The 18257-nt window shown below is 46.7% G+C and overlaps 1 protein-coding gene across 3 annotated transcripts in view; it reads right to left on the bottom strand.

Annotated features, from left to right (window-relative positions):
• Positions 1–18257, bottom strand: part of Dock8 (dedicator of cytokinesis 8) — a 219560-nt gene that overhangs the window by 71801 nt on the left and 129502 nt on the right. For all 3 annotated transcript variants that reach the window (XM_023721892.1, XM_004637170.2, XM_023721894.1), the window contains 10 exons: positions 15882–15999; positions 15434–15504; positions 14153–14294; positions 13188–13289; positions 11294–11389; positions 10335–10569; positions 8632–8796; positions 6628–6797; positions 5484–5579; positions 1349–1444 (listed from right to left, as the gene is read on the bottom strand). In XM_023721892.1, the coding sequence (XP_023577660.1) occupies positions 1349–1444; positions 5484–5579; positions 6628–6797; positions 8632–8796; positions 10335–10569; positions 11294–11389; positions 13188–13289; positions 14153–14294; positions 15434–15504; positions 15882–15999 (1291 nt within the window). The remainder of the gene's footprint in view (positions 1–1348; positions 1445–5483; positions 5580–6627; positions 6798–8631; positions 8797–10334; positions 10570–11293; positions 11390–13187; positions 13290–14152; positions 14295–15433; positions 15505–15881; positions 16000–18257) is intronic.

Genomic DNA, 18257 nt, shown 5'->3' with positions numbered 1-18257 from the left:
TTTATAACCTGGAGCTTCCCACAAAGGCAAAGAACCTGGGCCAGAGACCTGAAGCTCTGGCCTTTACTGGCTGAGCAGGAGATCCCTGCCCAACCTTGGCGTGTGCTACAGGGATAGCCACTACCCCTTACAGGACATTACAAGGCTTCAAGAGTGTAATCTTGAGCCTTTGGCGCTACCACTGGGACCCTCACACAGCAGGATTTAGAACTCCAAGGGATTTGGTCATCCAGTTGGACGATGACAGCATGGTACCCAGAGGATTTAATCCTTAAGATTTAAGTATGATTATGGGAACTACGTACAGGGATATGAACAAATAACATAAGACTTCTAGGAAGTGAAACACTTTTCCTTTGGGACTTTCTTCTAGGAGATCCTACAAGATCAAATTTAGTTTTTGCTCTTAATTTTTAATCTGTAATTTTGAAGGCTGAACTCAGGATCACTGTATTTATGTTAATTATTTATACATGGCTTGCAACACAAGTGAATCTTCTTTATGGAGAAGCTGGATGCTGAATGGGATGGGTAAGTAGAGGTTGGACACATAGGACATGGAGTGGTGGCTGTAAGGCTTCTCATGCCTCAAGAGCAAGGAGAGATTAAGGGTAACCAGCCCCTCTCCCCACCATAGCAGAGAGCTCGTATCTCATTACCATGCTTCTACTTAAAAAAAATAAAGGGGAATAATAAAGTGGATGACACACTCCTACAGTGGTGACATTTAAACTGAAATCTAAAGTGAACACACAGTACGTGTTTAGGGGAGGAATGAATGGTAGGAGGTAGGGGGACCCAGGGAGGACTGTGAGGCTGAACAGGGGCTTGGTTCTGCTAAAAAACTAAAAGGGAAACAATGTGGCTGAATCAGGAAGGACTAGGGCGTGTGATGAAGGGAAGTTAGGGAATAAGGTAAGGGAAGAGTAAGTAATTTTTAGCTGTGATAAAAAAAAATGTTCATTCCTAGTACACTGAAAACTGTTGAAGAGTTGGAAACAAAAGAGCAACATTAGCTGGGTAATACTGGCTGTTCTGGGAAGGATGGACAGGCTGAAGTCACAACTAGATACAAGAGGGAGGAAGGAAGTTACTGCAAGAGGCACATAAGAGATGGTGGCGGCTAGGTGGGGAGAGTGGTTGGAAGTGACAGCTTGGAAGCAGGTTTTCATGGTACAGTCGATGGGAAGTGGTAGGAGATGGATCGAAGGCTTAGTGGACGTCAAGGAATTGTCCCAGGTGCTTAGCAGGAGCAACTCAGAGATGAAGGGGTTAATTCCTGGCCTGGGATGCTCCGGTGGCTTTCTACCACTCTTGCCTTACTGATACAGATGCTCAGGAATCTTACCAGAAGCTCAAAGAAGAACCAGGCATACTTGAAGACGGATTCTCTGACCATCCCAGTGCTGACCACCATCTGCAGGGCAAGCTCCTCGTGGAAATGCTGAAGAATAACCACAAAACTGGGTGATGACAGGGCTAGTATGCACCAATGTTTCTTTTCCCCAAAGCTAGCAGTTTGTTAGCTCCTAACGTGTGTGTAAACACCAACACTGGAAGACACACAGGCAGGCAAGGGACAGGTGGCGCTGGCACTGTGCAGGAGAGCTAGGCTTGGGGGGGATGGACTCGGAGTGGTAAATGGCACCAGGAAGCAGCAGAGCAGCAGGCAGCATCTCTAACTCAGGCATGCAGCACCCTCACAGTCTGCCCAGGTGCTGGCTCTTCTTTCTGTTGCTCTCAATGTCCTCATCCATGAAACTGGCTGGTCAGTCCCAGCAGTTCTCAAATTTGAATGTTATCAGAGCCCCAGGATAAAACATGCCTGGGGCAGGAGCTGATGATTTGCATTTCTACCAGGTGTCTCTGGTATCACACTTTGAAGGCTGGTGTCTGGCAGGTATTTAAACTCCCTTCCAGAAGGGACAATTTTTGTGTAATCTTACACTGCCTTCCTGTGGAAAATGGGATTGGTTGGGTTGCGAGTATAACCTAGGTGTTAACAGGCTTAGCGGGTATTGGCCTGCATTTACAGCTTCTAAATTTCTGTGTCCCAGGGTCAGGTTCTTGGAAAATCCCTACACATCACTTTGTATTCCTACTTCTCTCCAAGTCATTTTGAAGGGCAGATAGCAAATGGAGCAGACAGTGAATTTTATTTTTCCTCTTCCCCATTCTTCAATTTCTTTGCCTAACTGTTAATGGTTTTGACAACAGTTTTGATGGAGAAGTTCAAGGCTAAGAGTAAGGGCTACCAACTCATCTCAGTTTCCTGACAGTGTCTTAGTCCCCAAATGAAAAATCTCACATCCTGGGGACCCCCTCAGTCCTAGGCAAACTAGGATGACTGATCACACTAACCAAAGGCAAACATTTTGCCTGGGAATTTTCTGTGGCTTTCCTTATCTAACCCTACAAAAGCTAGGATAGATGCAGACAAACCCATTCTCCGTTGTTTGGGGACTAAGACCATCCTTACGTGGAAGCGAAGCCTTAAAATAACCCTGAGGCAAAAGTTAATTCTAGATTAATAGACTGTTCTTGCCAACTCTTTGAGTCACCCACGAGTGCAGTACCTATGCAGCTCGATTTGCTACTTCTTATGGGTGTTAAAGTTGGAGAGCTGCTTACCAGGGACGGTCAAAAAATATAGTAAATGTTTAAATTAAAAAAAAAAAAAACTACTACAGTAAAAGACAGCTTTCTATTAGCCCCTCCCAAAGTGCTCTCCTTCACTTCAAACACAGTCCCCCATCACTCTTTTCACTTTCTGAGGCAGCTCCGGAAGTCCCCTCATGAGTGTCTTTATTTGTGCTGTTTTCATTGCCTTAGGTGTCCTGCATGGATTCAGAAGGGATTTTTTTTTTCTCTGAATGCCTTCAGGGCAGGTTTGGCTGACTTGAGTTGTGGGGATCGAACCACAGCAACCTGAGTCTGACTGCTTTGTTGAAGCAGCCACTTAAAGAACTGAGCTAAGGGGCAGCCCCCCCCCCCCCATGGATTCAAAACCTGCACCTTCAGTGGTAAACTAAACTAGAAGGAGAAAAAAGGAAATGCTCTGTGCGGATGTCTGGGTATTGCAGCTGCTTCGACTGCAGCCTGGTTAGCCCCTCTGTCGGCTTCACCTCGTTTTGTCAAGTTAGTTGAACTAATAATCTTACAACATGTCGACACACTGGACTCCTGCTGTGTCTTACAGGAGGTTCTGCCATCGGTCTGGGAGAGGTGTGGGGGTGAATTGCAATTTAGGAGGTGAGTGGCTTGGCACAGCCAGAGACCGCAGTGAGGACAGAGGACAAACAAACTCCCAGGCTCTTCAGCCTGCTACTCTTTAGAGCATAATTTGTATTTCCTTCCAATATAGACAAGGACTTAAAAGTGGCTTAAAAAAATTTGTTTTTTCGGTTAAAAACTGTGACTTTTTACTTGGGCCTTAAACTGCTCAATAGGAAACTAAAAATAGAACGTAGTTCGTCCTTCATTTTGCAAAACTCAGTGGGAGGCCAGCGAAAGAGCTCAGCAGACTAAATACTTGCTTAGGCAAGTGTAGGAACCGGGTTTTGATCCCCGGTACTGCATGCCAACTTGGTATATTGTGCCAGCGACTGAGTCCAGATGTAACCAAATCCATTAAAAAAAACAAAAACAAAACCCCAAACCTCTCAGTGGGCACACACGCATGCTAGTCATTTAGGGAGTGTGTGTCCAGAGGCTGGGAAATCAACTTGATTAGCCTTATGTTTACCCAGCCTATCGCTTTGCCCTTCAAGACTGAGAACCCTCACATCCAGGAGTCTCCCCTGGACCAGACCTGCGGTCACCCGCGAGTGTCCTTCAAGTCATGAGGATCCTACCTAAGCCATGAAACCATGATGGAAAAACACGACAGCAGAAGCCAGCCGCCCCCAAGCACACTGTCACACCTGTCCCTCTGCTCCACTAAGGGACCAGTCTGACCCTCTCCGTCAATGCTCCCCTTCCAGCTACTAACACTAGAGTCCTTATTTTTTTCTTTCTAATTGAAGCTTTATCCCGTACACTGATAGTGTGGTTTTTAATCTCCAACATCACAAACGCCAGCCCCCACTGTAGCTGGTGACACACTGTGTGCCTGATGTAACCAGGCCATACCCCATCTGCCCTGGGTAGGAGAGGCACGCTGCGCCTACTTCAGTGGCAGCCTCTGGAAATAGGTCAGTTTGACTGCCAGGCTTGTGGCAGGAAGAGATTAGACAAGGATAAGCTGCTTCTTAAAGTAATTTATGCTGCTTACTGGGCAGCACTATGACAAGAACACCTTGCTCCAGAGGTTATATAAAATAGCCAAGCAGCAGAACACTGTTTGCTGAGCTATAAAGCAAACACACAGGCTGAACTTATCCCTGAAATTAAACGATCCTCTCCTGGTCATTTCAGGTCAAAATGAGGCAGTTGCAAAACCAAATAGGACATGCCTAAGGGAGGTCGGACTGCAGGCAAAGAAGGTTTCTTAAGAAGGAAAGGGGGTACCTGTAGCCAGCTACAAGGGGCCTGCTGCAGCTTAGGGCTAAGTTTTAACTTCCTTCAGTTTCCATTTTCTAGTTAACTCCTGCGGCCTCTGTCCAACACACGGAGCCCCGGTTACTGCTCAGCCTCCAGCCCCAGGCCCAGCCTTGGGCCGAGCTCCATGTTCTATCCGCCAGCCCCAAGGAAGCTGGGCGCAGGCTCTTTTCTGGGTGGTGGTAACTGTAGCAAATGGCTTTCTGTGTTACCCAGTGGGTGGCAAACTTAAGAAGCTGCCACAAGGAAAAGATACTAAGGCGCCTGGCAGAAGAGGAAGCTGAGCAGACAGCTGGCTTGACAGATCGCTCTCGTCCTACTGTCCCTTGAGCCTAGATGGTCTTACTGTCCCTTAACAACTGGGCTTTGGTAATGATTAGGGGATTTTGTTGGCTGACGCAATTACACACCTTACAAAGGCACTGAACCTGGAGGTGAGGCTGATTATAGAAAATTATGAGGAAAAATGTAATATTATTTTACATTGGATTGATACAATTGATACCTAATAATTGCCATCCACTTTTGTCAAGGATGAATTGTCCTCAGCTCAACTTAAACTAAAGAAAAGCTCGTGTAGTGCTTGTCAAAGTGTGTATACTGGTGCTCACACTGGAGCAGAGTAAGATGGGAACTTACTTGAAAAACCAACTCTTAAGCCTCTCCTCAGATCTAGTGCATCAGAAACTCTGAATTTAGGGTCTGGCAATCAGGTTTAGGAAGGGGGAACAACGACACGGTCAGAACATAGGGGTGCAATAGAGCTCGGCTCAAGGCTGTGAAACTGTGTGTGTGTGTGTGTGTGTGTGTGTGCGCGCGCGCGCGCATGTGCGCGCGCGCGACTCAGGCAGGGGATAAGGCTGGGAAGTGCTTTGGCAGAGTCTCCTTGCAGTCATCATGCGAGGACACAGGCAGATCTTCTCCTGTCCTCAGATTATCTGTACCTTTTTGCTGGCTGGTCTTGGAGCTGCGCTTGAACCTGAAGCATCATTAGTGCCAGGGCCGTAGTAAGACATCCGACTGCAGTTGCGGTCAGCACCCTGAAGCAGACAAGCCAAGACTTAGTGCTCAGCTGACAGCACTACGCTCGAGGCTGCAAGTCATCACCTCAGAATATACTTTCAGTATCTTATTTTTTTTCTGGTGACAAAGGTAAAAAATAATTGTCACAAACAAATCTAAAACAAGGAAGGTAAATTCACATATGAATTTCACTTGCTCCTGAAATAGTTACCATGAATAGTTCGATGTGTAACAACCTATAGTTAAAAACCAGTTCACAGGGAGGCACTGAATAATCTCTAACATTCTGACATGGGGACTTTATTGAAGGAGCAGGAAAAAAAGGTAGACACAGCGCCCCTCTGTGGTCTGATATGATATATGAATTGCACTCTAACTTTCAAGAGTCACCTATGATGTGCTTGACTATTACTCCTCAAAACTATCAAGGTCATGAAAACAAAGAAAGTCAAGAAACTGTTACCAGCAGGGAAGTGCAAGGTGACATAACTACAAAATGTCAAGTGGTACCCTTGAGGGGACTACAGAACAGAAAAAGGACATGTGAAAACTTCTCGTGAATAAAGTTTGGACTCATGTCAACAATGATGCATCAATATTTTTCATTAATAAATGCACCGTTCTAATGTTAAACACTGGCAGCAGGGACATCATGTGGAGCACATACAGACTGTGCACTATAGTTGACATAATCATGTCAACATAAAACTATAAAAATTTATCAAGAAAGAATGAAGGGCCGGCTACATTCCCAGACCTTTTTTTTTTTTCTTTTTTCCCTGAGACATTTTGCCAGGGTGGGCTGGAACTTGTGATCTTCCTGCCTCAGCCTTGCAGGGGGCTGTCATTAGAAGCATGAACCGCCAGACCCAGCTACTATCCTGATTTGATCATCACACAACATATATACGCACCAAAAGGTCACACTGGACCCCTTCTTCTACATACTTTCCACATGTCAAGTACAAATAAAAGCCCAATTAAAAATATGTGTCACTGCCAGGGTTTGACATGTGGCAGTAACATCATGCACTCGGAAAAAAAAAAAAAAAAATCTTGTACCACCTTTGAAGACATGATGTTTCTAACTTCCTCATCGGCGGCAGAGGGCGACCCCACGAGGTCGGGGTTACTGCTGCTCATCACCCGGGCCTGCAGCAGCTTGGAGCTCACAGCAGCAGCAGATGTGCGTCCATACGTGTGGTAGCGTGGGTCAGGAAGTGGGGCCGGGCCACCTGTACCTCGCCAGGCAGAGACAAGTCAACAGAGAGGACCAGAGTCACTTATAGAGCTTGCAAAAGGAAAAGGAGAGCCAGGTGGTAGAATGAAAGCTTATTGGGTGAGCTGCTTGCCTGCCTATCTATCTATCTATCTATCTATCTATCTATCTATCTATCTATCTATCTATCTATCTATCTATCTATCTTTTGACACAGGGTCTCACCATGGAGCCCAGGCTGCCTTCGAACTGTCATGGTAATCCTCCTGTCTCAGCCTCCTGAGTGCTGGGATTACAAGTGTGCAGCCACCACACTTGGTCAAGGTGAGCTCTTGCATCAGAGTTCTCAAAAACTTCAGGAGGGTAGAGTGGCAGTGTTTTGGGACCCGTGACAGAGCACGATACAGTAGGGGTGGCAAGGACTCGGTAACTGGATGCGTATGCCTCAGCTTCAGCCTGCCACCACCATGGAGGAGCAGCATCTGGGGATGCATGGCCTCTGATTCTAAAGAAAAGCTGAATATGTAGACAGTTTTAGTAGATTGGTATTTAAATGATCATAACTTTTTAAGTCACAGGGAAAGGTTTTCTGAAATCCCAAATCCATAAAGTTTCTGGGCAGATGTGGTGGGCACACCTTTACATCTACTACTCTGGGAGGCCGAGGCAGGAGGATCGCAAGTTTCAGCCCAGGATGGGCAACTTAGTGACTTAGAAAGACCCTGTCATAAAATTTTTAAAAACCCATAAACCCATGTAGCCAACTGAATCTTATAAAGACAAGCACGTACATTCAGTGTAAGGCTGTTCTTCATCTTTCAGTCTTTGTGTTTCCCAAAAGAATCTGTACAAGATTTTTTTGAGTACTGAGATCAGACTCAGGGGCTAAAGCCACTGAACTATCTCACTGGCCCATTACCAGATTTTTGAAACTCTACTGAAGTGCCATGTTGAGGCAGGAGGATCATTGCAAGTTTGAGACCAGCCTGCGCTACAAAGTGAGTTCAAGGTCAGCCTGAGTTGTAGAGTAAAACCCTGGGCTCAGAAAAAGACAAAAGTAAACAGAAAATTCTGCTGAAGTCACAAATTCATGGAAAATAGCCTGCCGGACTAATAAGGTGGCAAGTTTATTTGGTGTGGGGTTTTGTGGTCGCATTGGAGCTACTGTTTATCACAGTTACAAGTTCTGTCTGGTTCATTATTACCAAATGTAAACGGTTTAGAATAATAATAAAGGATTGTTAGTGTTCCAAAAGTACAATTGGGACTAGTCAGGCATAGGGGATCATGGTTCGACCCCCAGCTTCCCGTGCCTCACCAGACCTGCGTTAAGGCAGCATGAGCCAGAAAAAAAAAAAAAAAAATACAGTTGGGAGAGATGAAAAAAGTGACTATTCAGTGACTGACAATGAACATCAGGGGTTCCTGCTCTCGCCATGCACTGACACTGTCTTCCTTATCTTCATTGTCCCCAGATGCTAGGCATGTCCCTTTTTAAAAAGAGACTCTCAGCTGAGTCATCAGTCAGCAACAGAATAATGCCTTGCCGAGATACTGATCAAGCAGACTAACAAAATAAGTGCATAGAGGGGCCGGGGAGATGGCTCAGTAGAATAAGCTAAGCGCTTCCCTGGCAAGTGCAAGGGCCTGAGTTCAACCCTCGGATTGGCAAAAAAAAAAAAAAAAAAAAAAAAAGTGCGTAGAGCATGAAGAGAGGAAAGAGGAAGAAGAAAATCTAGAACATCTCAGCACTCATGTAAACGCTGTACTCTGAACAGTCTGCCGGTGCCTTCAGGGTTCCGTCCCATCTGGAGTCTCAGGCCATGGGGTGGGGGCGCGGGGGGCGCTACCTGACTTGGGCGCGTCTCTGTGCAGCTCAGGCAGGCGGAAGGCGTAGTGCACGTAGGAGGCCAGCAGGCAGTTCCGCCCGTGCTGGTCCTTGCTCAGGTCCTTGCTGTTGTGTAGGCTGTTGGCAATGGCTGCCACAGACTCAAAGGCAAACTGGGAGAAGTTGGCTGAGGGGGCAAGAGAAACGTGAACCAGAGTGAATGCTGCCCCAGTAGGGGACGATGAGCCCGGACCGCTGACCCCCCAAGCGCCGTGGGCCTGGGGCATCCCGGGCGGGTCCAATCGGCCGCCTCGCTCACCTCTCTCCGCCTGCCCCCACCCTGGGCTTCCGTGACCTGGCTGTCTTCCCCGGCTGCACCCTGCTGTAATGGGACCCATGCTGTCTACAGGCCGACAGCATCAGTGTCACGGGGCATCTGTAGAAATGCAGACTCACAGGCCCCTGCGCAGACGGGCCGAATCACAACCGGTACTTCAACCACAGGTGCCTGGGCTTTGAGTTATGCCACCATATGGGACGCGCTGCGGCACAGCACAGAATCTTTACAGATTAATCTAAACATTCCTGTGTACCGTGCCATCCTCCATGGGGAAGCCCTACAAACAACTGGCGTGCTATCTGGACTGTCTTATGCTGGTGTGTCGTTCTGGTGTTCCAAGCTGTAACCCGCGCCCCCCTTCCGGTGAGGCAAGCATCTCTACACGTCCCATCCCAGGCCTGCTCCTTGCCCCTCTGTGCCTCTGTCCGTGCTGTCGCCCTCATCTGGAAGGCCTTTCCTGCTTCTGTCTGCAAAACTGGCACGAGCCCCAACTCCTCCACAAAGCCTGTGACGCAGGCTTACGGAATCTGAATTACAGATTTATTCAAGCAACAGAGCCCAGAGCCTCCTTCATTTAGGTGCTCGACATTTTCCCAAGGCTGTTCCCCTTGCGCCAGTTGTGCCTGGGGCGAACCGCCTCCCACCAGGCACATTTCTCACACTACTTCGTCCCACTGTGCCTCTTTATGGTGTCAGCACAAGTTCTGAACAAACGCTTGAAGACCAAGCAAGTACTTTACTCTGATGGGCAAAAAATGCTTTAGAGGGAAGATAAGTCCACGGACCACCCGGTATTATGGCTTACGTCGGGATGTCCCCCAAAGCCTCAGCACTCATAGGCGGGGCTCCTGGGAGGTGGCTGGGTCATGGGTGTGTGACACTCATTGATGGCTCTGGCCACTGACTGGCTTGTAGCTGAGTATGACACTGGGAGGTGAAGGCTGGGGGGAGGAGTTGTGCCGTGTGGGGGTGGCCTGCTCGGTGACTATCCCTCCTCCTCCCTTGATCCCTCTCTGCTTCCTGCCTGCCATGCCACAAACTGTCTCTTCTGTGATGCCACCCTGCATGCTGCCGTCCCTTGGGGCCAGCCTATTACGGACTGAACTCTGCACAAGCCTGCTCGTAGTCATTCAAGACAGCTTATGGGGGAAAAAAGCTCTATGATTGAGAATCCCATTTTAAATGTTTCCTTTTTTCCCTTTCTTTTTAGATGTGCAGTCCTTCTTCAAAAAACAGGAAAGGACTTGGCTTCTTTTGAGTTCACATTATCAGTGCAAAGAAAGATCCCATCACCCTGGGATTTCTGGAAAGCCGTCTTCACTAAACAGGGCACCGTCTGCCTGCCCTGCCTCTCCCCACCTCCTCCCAGCTCTGTAGGCCCTCACCTGTCTGGCCAGCGATGACCATGGGCTTCACGGATAGCTGGAAGAGCTTGTCCAGCACCAGGTGCAGGAAGAGCACAAGCGGCTCCAGGCGGGAGGAGTTCAGGCAGATGAGGCTGAGCTTCAGCTCATGCTCCAGCATACCCTCAGTGACCTTCTGGTCCAGTACCCGGATGGGGAAGGTCACCCGGTTCTCCAGGGAGTAGCAGAGGGTGAAGAACTTTTCCAGGTGGCTGTCCTGGGAAGGCAAAAGCCAGGAGACCTCGTGGAGTCTTAGCTCACCAATGTGCACCCAGGGGTCCACAAGGATGAACAGCTATGTGGGTGCAGCCTCTCAGTCTGGGGTTCAGGTCAGAAGTTCTAAATCTTGGAGCTGGGGAGATGGCAAGCGGAAGGGCCTGAGTTCAATCCCTGGTTCCACCAAAAAAAGAAGTTCTAAGTCACAGATATTTCAGACCGAAGTACTGAACCTTTTTGTAGAGATCAGTGTGCAAAATAGAAACTTTTAATAATTATTCACAGTAGAAAAACTAATTTGGTCCCTAACACAGTCAACAGCATAGCTGGGAAACAGACTGGCAAGAAATAGTCTAAGCAGATGCACAGCACAGTGGCAAGAAAAGGAGGGAGCAGGGATTTTAAAAAACCCCAAAACCCAAAAAACAAAACAATACACTGTCAAGGTGGCAGAAGCACAGAGGGAAACAAGGTGAAGCCACCAAGTATTTCAGGACAAGTTTCCCTCCGAAGTTTCTCAAGCAACAGAGGAGTAGCCATTACTTTGTGTAGGTCCCCAACATTTTCCAAAGTTCCATTTCAAGGACAAATGAAACCTGAACAGGATGATAGATCCCCGCGCTTCTCCACTGACACACTTGCATGGATCCTTTACTGGCCTGCCCTTGGGAGGCTTCTCTGCGGCACTTCCGCCTTCATTATTAGCTGGCCTTGACGTTCCTTACCTGGGTGTGAACGGAGGAAACAGCTTGCACTTCTATATTAAATACTCCCTTGTGTCCTTCAGCCCACTTAATGGGAGGATTCTGTAAAGGGACTTTCTATGTCAAAGAGAAACAAAATAAAGATTAGCAATCCAGTCCCCACTCCTGATTTCTAACAACTGGTACAAAGCAAACTTGACTTTAAATGTGAAACTACCCCAAGAAGACTCAGATTCAGGAGTCTTAGATTCAAGGTCAGTTTGCACTAAGCTGGTTACTTTCACTCTGACAAGCCAACCACATTTGCTGGGCTTAGCGTTCTCCTAAGGCAAGGAGAGTCTCTGAGCTCCCACCCGGCACTGATGATCTTTGATTCCAGGAACTGAAACACAGAAGTGCTTTTGAGGGCTTCTGGAAGGTGCTAAACAGCCAAATCATGAAGAGCGAAGAGCGACTAGGTGACCCTTAGAGGGCTCTAAGAACGGTCCTAGTCTGAGGCCAGGCATGAAGGTGTGGCCTGGAGCAAAAGCTGCTTCTCTCTCTAGGGGAAAAATGGGAGAAAAACACTGCTGGCAGTGAGGGTAGATAGAGGGGGAGGAGAAACCCACTGTTAAGCTGGATCTAAACTCAAATTCTTGGGAAAAATTTCACCTTAAAAACTGAAAGGGGAAGAAAAAGAGCACCTACAGATGAACTCTTGGGACATGTCAAGCAACAGCAGCACGTGCGGCCCACCCGGATCCTGGTTCAAAGACACAAGTCCAGAAAAGTACGGCCTGCATGGGGCAACTGGAGATGGATTACAGACTGGATACTTGGTGAGCTCGAGGGGCTGTGGTTCACCTTTAAGCAAGTTCAGGTATCATTTTTAGAGACCTGCTAAAGAACCATGACGCTTATAAACAGACCTTTTATTTTTAAGATACACACTAAAATATTTACAAATGAAACAATATGATGCTTAGTATTTGCCTGAAGACAATACTCACTGATGGGAATCTAACAAGTATGAGGGCAGGAGCTGGCATGGTCAGGATGGATGGCCCACACAGCTGTTGGTCCTTTCTCTGTCTGCCTGCCTGCCTGCCTGCCTGCCTGTCTGCCTGCCTCTCTCTGTCCCCTTTTCTCCTCTCCCTTTTTCTTCTTTTCCTTTCCTTTCCTTTCTTCTCTCTCCTCTCCTCTCCTCTCCTCTCCTCTCCTCTCCTCTCCCCTCCTCTCCTCTCCCCTCCTCTCTTTTCCTTTCCTGGTATTGGGGATTGATCCCATGGACCTTTGTACTAAGCAACATCTCTAGCACCACCATGCCCAGCAACAATTAAAAAAAAAAAAAAAGGAACAGGGTCTCATTAAATTGCCCAGACCAGGCTCAGACTTGTGATCCTCCTGCCTCAGCCTCCCAGAGTGTATATGTCACCCAGCTTGGGGCCATCTTTAAGTAGGTGTACTGTGGAGCAGGCTGCGTGGGCAAGAGGAAGTGCAGGACATGGGAAGGGGGCTGGCTACTGGCAATGGGATCACTAGAGGAGTAAAAACTCCCATATCTACCTGGGCTGTGGCTATTGACACACAGAAGTGGATGGACTGTGGCCTAGGAACCTTGCTGAGGACCCTTTCTGGGACAGTCATTTGTCACAAGTGGGCTTAGTTCGCCTCCTCCTACATGTTACCCTGCGAACTCTTCTCTGGTAGGAAATGCAACCCTGGGTACAGCCTGCATCCCCTGAATATCCTGATGTCAGGCATTTCCCCACCTATCAGGACGGTGCACTCCAGAACACAGTTTCTGAAGAGATGACCGCTGCAGCAAACACAACGAGCACTATGGGTCACGGGTAAGGGAGCAGGAAGCGGGCTTGGGAAGGTGACCACGGCCACATGCTGGGCAGGAAGCAGCCAGCAGCCTGCCTGCAGTTACCTCGGCAGAGTGCATGAAGTAGTTGGGCGGCAGCTTTTCCAAGGCAACCGGAAGACAGTAGGATCCGGTCTGAAGACGTTCATTTAGGAGAATCGGCAGCCACTGAAATGGACGAGGCAAAGAAGAAAATGGTATTTATTACCACATATAATGCTAGCCATTTATCTTGCTCATAATAATCAACTGCAAGTAAACAATGATTAGGTACTGACTAAGTCTCTTTGGGACAAGCATTTCTACCCAGTTCTTTGCATTTTAAATTCCCTGAGAGGGCTGGTGATATAGCTCAGCGGCACAGTGCCTGCGTGGAAAGTGCAAAATCATGAGTTTGACTCCCAGTACCAAATAAATAAATAAATAAATAAATAAGCAAATAAATAATTTCCCTGGGAGTCTTCAAGATAGTAATATCAATGATTTATTGTTTTCAGTACCAAAATAGTAGCATTTTTCTTACAGCTAGTGTTTGTGTCTGAAAATCATATTCATTTTAATTTATATATTTTTTAAAGAAATTACTTTTTTCCCTTGAGGGATAAACAGGTAGCTGTTCTAAATGTGAAATACATATATATATATATATATATATATATATATATATATATAATTGTTTCATATATATATATATATATATCATTGTTTCATATATATATGAAACAATGGTGGAACTGGGGATTGAACTCAGGCCCCTGTGCCTACCAGGGAAGCGCTTATTCCACTGAGCCATCTCGCCAGCCCCTAATGCTACTTTTTAAATGAATGAGAATTCCTTCAGAATCTGTCACCCACTAGCCCGTCACCTGTGAAATTTGTCACTTGCTAAATCAAGCCGCTTTTCCTCTTTGCTCTAATCTGGTTCAGTACATTTGGCTACTTCTGACAGGAAGCAAGCCGGCAAGTAGCACAGAGTGGGGCATCTGCAGGGCCCTTGGCTGCAGCAGTCAGTGAAGGCAAAAACGACTCACTGAGTATCCCAGGAGGCTTTCTATGGAGGCTCCTCCTTGCTTCTGTTGGCAGCTGATGTGGTAGAAGGTGAACAGGAGGTGATGATTTCCTGTGAGCTTCGCGGGGAGCTTGATTTTCACTTCTTCATAAAAGTCGGGAGACCTGTTTCGAAAGCACATGACACACAAGTAACTTTTAGCCAGAAGGATCACTTCTCCGGCTGCCAATTGCAAAGCCCCAACTCTGCTCCCCAGTATGCCTGCGTGGTACTGGGCTTTTCATTTTACGTCACCCTGCTCCTACCCAGAAACCCCTGAGGCCAAGCTTATGCTATTGGATATGCTTCACATGCATAAAACTGCTCACAAACTAAAAGCATCCTCAGAGAAAAAGAAATTCCTGAACAAAATGGAAAGACCCAAGAATTTCATCTGAGGAGGCCATGTGGTCAGAGTCCAGCTGTGACCTCCTTTCCCACCTCCACCCCAAGGCGAGGACTGGCCTAGGGCTGTACTCATCAGAAGACTGCAGAAACAAACGGATAATGCAGGGAGGGAAAGCTCCGGGCCACAGAGAATCACAAATCCTAGCGGTGCTGCACAGCGCCTCACTTAATACTCATCCCTGGCCAGTGTTTAAGTGAAGTACCTAAATGGGCCCAGGTACTCAGGCCAGGATCAAGCCCAGTGCTCTCGGACACCATACAGATGGCTCTGCCTCGTAAAATGTGAATAAAGGTTTTCCCTCTGGTCAGCTGAAAGAGCTAGTGGGTAGGTGAGGAACAGTATACAGAAGACAAGAAAAATGCCCAGGACAGCTGAGCTTTGCTATTGGTCTCTTCTCGTATCTCAAGGCAACTTAGAAAATTTATTGGCTTATTTAATATTACATATACAGTCTCTCTGCATCATTAGTATTAGACTTGAAGTTTCCAGAAGGTTCTGCGGACAGTTTTTTCCACCCAGTTTTAATTAATGGCCATAAAAGTGCCTACCCAACATTGAAATAAGGATTTTTTTTTTGCTCCGAATGCCTTCAGGGCAGGTTTGGCTGGCTTGAGTTGTGGGGATCGAACCACAGCAACCTGAGCCTGCTTGCTTTGTTGAAGCAGCCACTTAAAGAACTGAGCTAAGGGTTTAACTGAGGCAGGCCCCCTCCCCCAACACTGAATTAAGGAACTGGCACAAATTTCTGCTGTCTCTTAGCCTTTGTATTACAAAAATCAAAGAGAAGAGTCACTTGGGGATTTCAGAAACACCTGAAATGCCAGGATATGTTCAGCAACTCCGAGATATACTTACTTATTATGGTATGTAACAGCCGTGTACACTTCCTGCACAAATTCAGGCCCGCTGGATTTTCCAAAGATGACCTATTCAACGATGTAGAAAGGACCAAATTAACAGCGATTCTTGATCAAGTCAACTATCGCCAGGACAGCGGGATGCTCTGGTCTCACAGAACTACATTTTAGAGACAAAGACTGCCAGGTTCTAAAACTGGCCCAGCCACGTAGCAGAAGAACTGGCCACAGAGAATGAGCAGAGGCTCCCAGGTGCTATATTAGTTATCAAGGGCCACTAACAACACCAGGCTCTCTACACAGTCTCACTGGCTAGAGGTCTACGTCAGAAGACTGTCACATAGTTTTGCCCTTGATGAGAGGTCCCTGGTTTTAGATTTCCCACGTGAGCTGGTAAGGGACGTGCGGCCCACCCTGGGTTGAGGTAAATATCATTTCCTTTTTACCGGCATAGCATTGGTAGGATCTTCTCCACTCATGAACTGGATTTTTATTGTGATGTTACGGGCAGATGCTAGTTTGTTAACGAAGTTCAGTCTCTGTGGGTAGACATAGAGAAGATTTCTGGAAAAGAGAAGAAATAAGACCAGTGAACAAGTTTACTGTATTTTAATCAACTTGTTTAGGGGGCACCCAGGCCTGTGCTCATGGGATGAATAGCCCAAAGGAGTTTTCCCTTAAGAAGTGAGTTACTGCTGGAGGAGCAAGAGGGCTACCGTTGGCTCTTCCTCTTTAGTCACAGTCATCTGAAGAAAAACCCCAACACTTTCCTCTGTTTCATACATAGAAAGATGTGTCTTCTGTCTCTTAGACAGTGTTAACGTCTTGGGCTTAGAAATGTTCAAAGAGGTAACAGTCTATCTGAAACACAGCAAAGCTGGTCCACTTCATTTCAAACTAAATTCATGGCCCTAGAGGAAGACCTAACTCCATATCTGTAATCAGAGGCCTAACTTCAATTCCTCACTTTCTGATCTTTGTATGGTAATTTCAACTTCTTATCCGCATGATGCCCCATATTAGGTTTCTCTTCTTATTGAAGAAGGCAAGTCTCCCCTCCAAGCCCAGCTATTATGTGAAGATAATCAAGATGGCAACGTGAATTATACATGTATTTGTTTAACAACCACAGGATAAGTAAGCTAAGGATAATTTGCATGTATTTTACTTGCATTTGCATTATAGATAGAATATTCCACTAAAATATAAGCTCTATAAGCACAGATTTTTTTTTTTTTTTTTTTTTTTTTTTTTTTTTTTTTTTTTTTTTTTTTACCAGGTATCAAACTCAGGACCTTGAGCTTGCCAGGCAAGCACTTATTCCACTGAGCTATCTCCCCAGCCCCTCATTAACATTCAAATGTTAATGGCATACCAAACACTGGTTCAAATGCTGCCCTGTTCTTTAGGAAAATGCCTGCTTTACTCTTGGTCCGTATTCTACCTCAGACATCATCTTGCCTTGAGTGCTTCCAAGATACCAGACCACCTTTGTGTGGAATGGAGACCAGGACAGAAGAGGCCATGCAGGAAGGCCAGGGGAGAGATGCTGCCTCAGTGAGCGCAGGTACTCAGAGTACTGCCCAAGGATCTGTGCCTTCCACCTTCTTGTCCTGGGGAACAAATTGGTATAGGGACCGGCCTGTGCACTGCATGACTTCCCATAGCATCTCTGGACTTATCCCACAAGAGATGGGGCCTCACCCACTCATTATCAAATCTCTCCTGGGGGTTAAAATTGCCCATATTTGCGAGGCACCAATCCACTGTGGGAGTTTGTATAGTGCAGATCTACACAACCATACCAACAGGTTGCTCCCCTTTAATAATAAAGTGAAATAAAACAATCAGTGTCGTCCATTCAATGTAAAGTATGCTCCACTGGGAGCGAAGGAAGTCAGCACTCAAGTAGGAAGCACAAGATGAAGCTGTAAGTCAACTTAGCCAGTGAAATCTGGTGTATCCAGAGAGCAGAAAACTGAAAGACAAAGACGATGCAGGACAAACCCAAGTGGGTGGGCTGCTTCCCACGGACCATGCGGGCTGCTTCCACAGAAATCACTTAAAGCGAGCTGAACAAACAGGGAAACAGGGAAAGTCACGTTTCAAAGCTCTGCGCATGGAAGGGCCACTCTGGTGTCCCTGGGGACAAGACGATGGGCCGCTCCACACCCAGAATCTCTCTTCTGGTCTGCTAAGAGGCCTTAGGAGGATTCCTCACCCCTGTTCCCTTTGCAAAAACAGCCAAAGAAGCGATGAATGATTTGCTGCACTGGAAACGCATGAGCAAGACGCTGTCCCTGGAAGTTGCAGAAAAAGCTCTGTGGCCCTGACTCTCTTCAGCAATTTGCTGCCAACAGATCAATCTAGCAAGAGCAAACCTGAAATGCCTGCGACTATCCCAAGAGCTTATCTGGGGCTTTTCACAGCAATGTTCAAAAGAGACTGCAGACCTAGCCGCTTTACTTCAGATACTTAAGCAGGGCAAAGAGCTGAAGAGGTGATTTTAATTTACCATTCAAAATTCACTGCTAGGAAAACCTATTTGAGATGTAATTGTCTTTGAACATAGATTAATAAATACAGCTGTATTTGCAGAGCGGGCTTTCTATGACACCAATCTCTACCCTAAGCAAAATACCCCACCCATGGGTAAAAATGCCTTTGAGTAAGAGATTAGAAAACTCACATTCCTTCTGCTAAATAAAGCAGAACCTCAGATCTGATTTCCATTGAAAAGAATCACAAATATTCAAGCATTTGAAACCTACTGGAAAAATCTGTTTTAAGAAAAAGAAAGAGGGGGCCTGGCCCTAGCTCAG

Source organism: Octodon degus, unplaced genomic scaffold, assembly GCF_000260255.1.
Source record: "Octodon degus isolate 3935 unplaced genomic scaffold, OctDeg1.0 scaffold00087, whole genome shotgun sequence".
NCBI lineage: Eukaryota > Metazoa > Chordata > Mammalia > Rodentia > Octodontidae > Octodon > Octodon degus.
The sequence above is the reverse complement of the archived record's forward strand: the minus strand, read 5'-3'. Positions and strand labels throughout refer to the sequence as shown.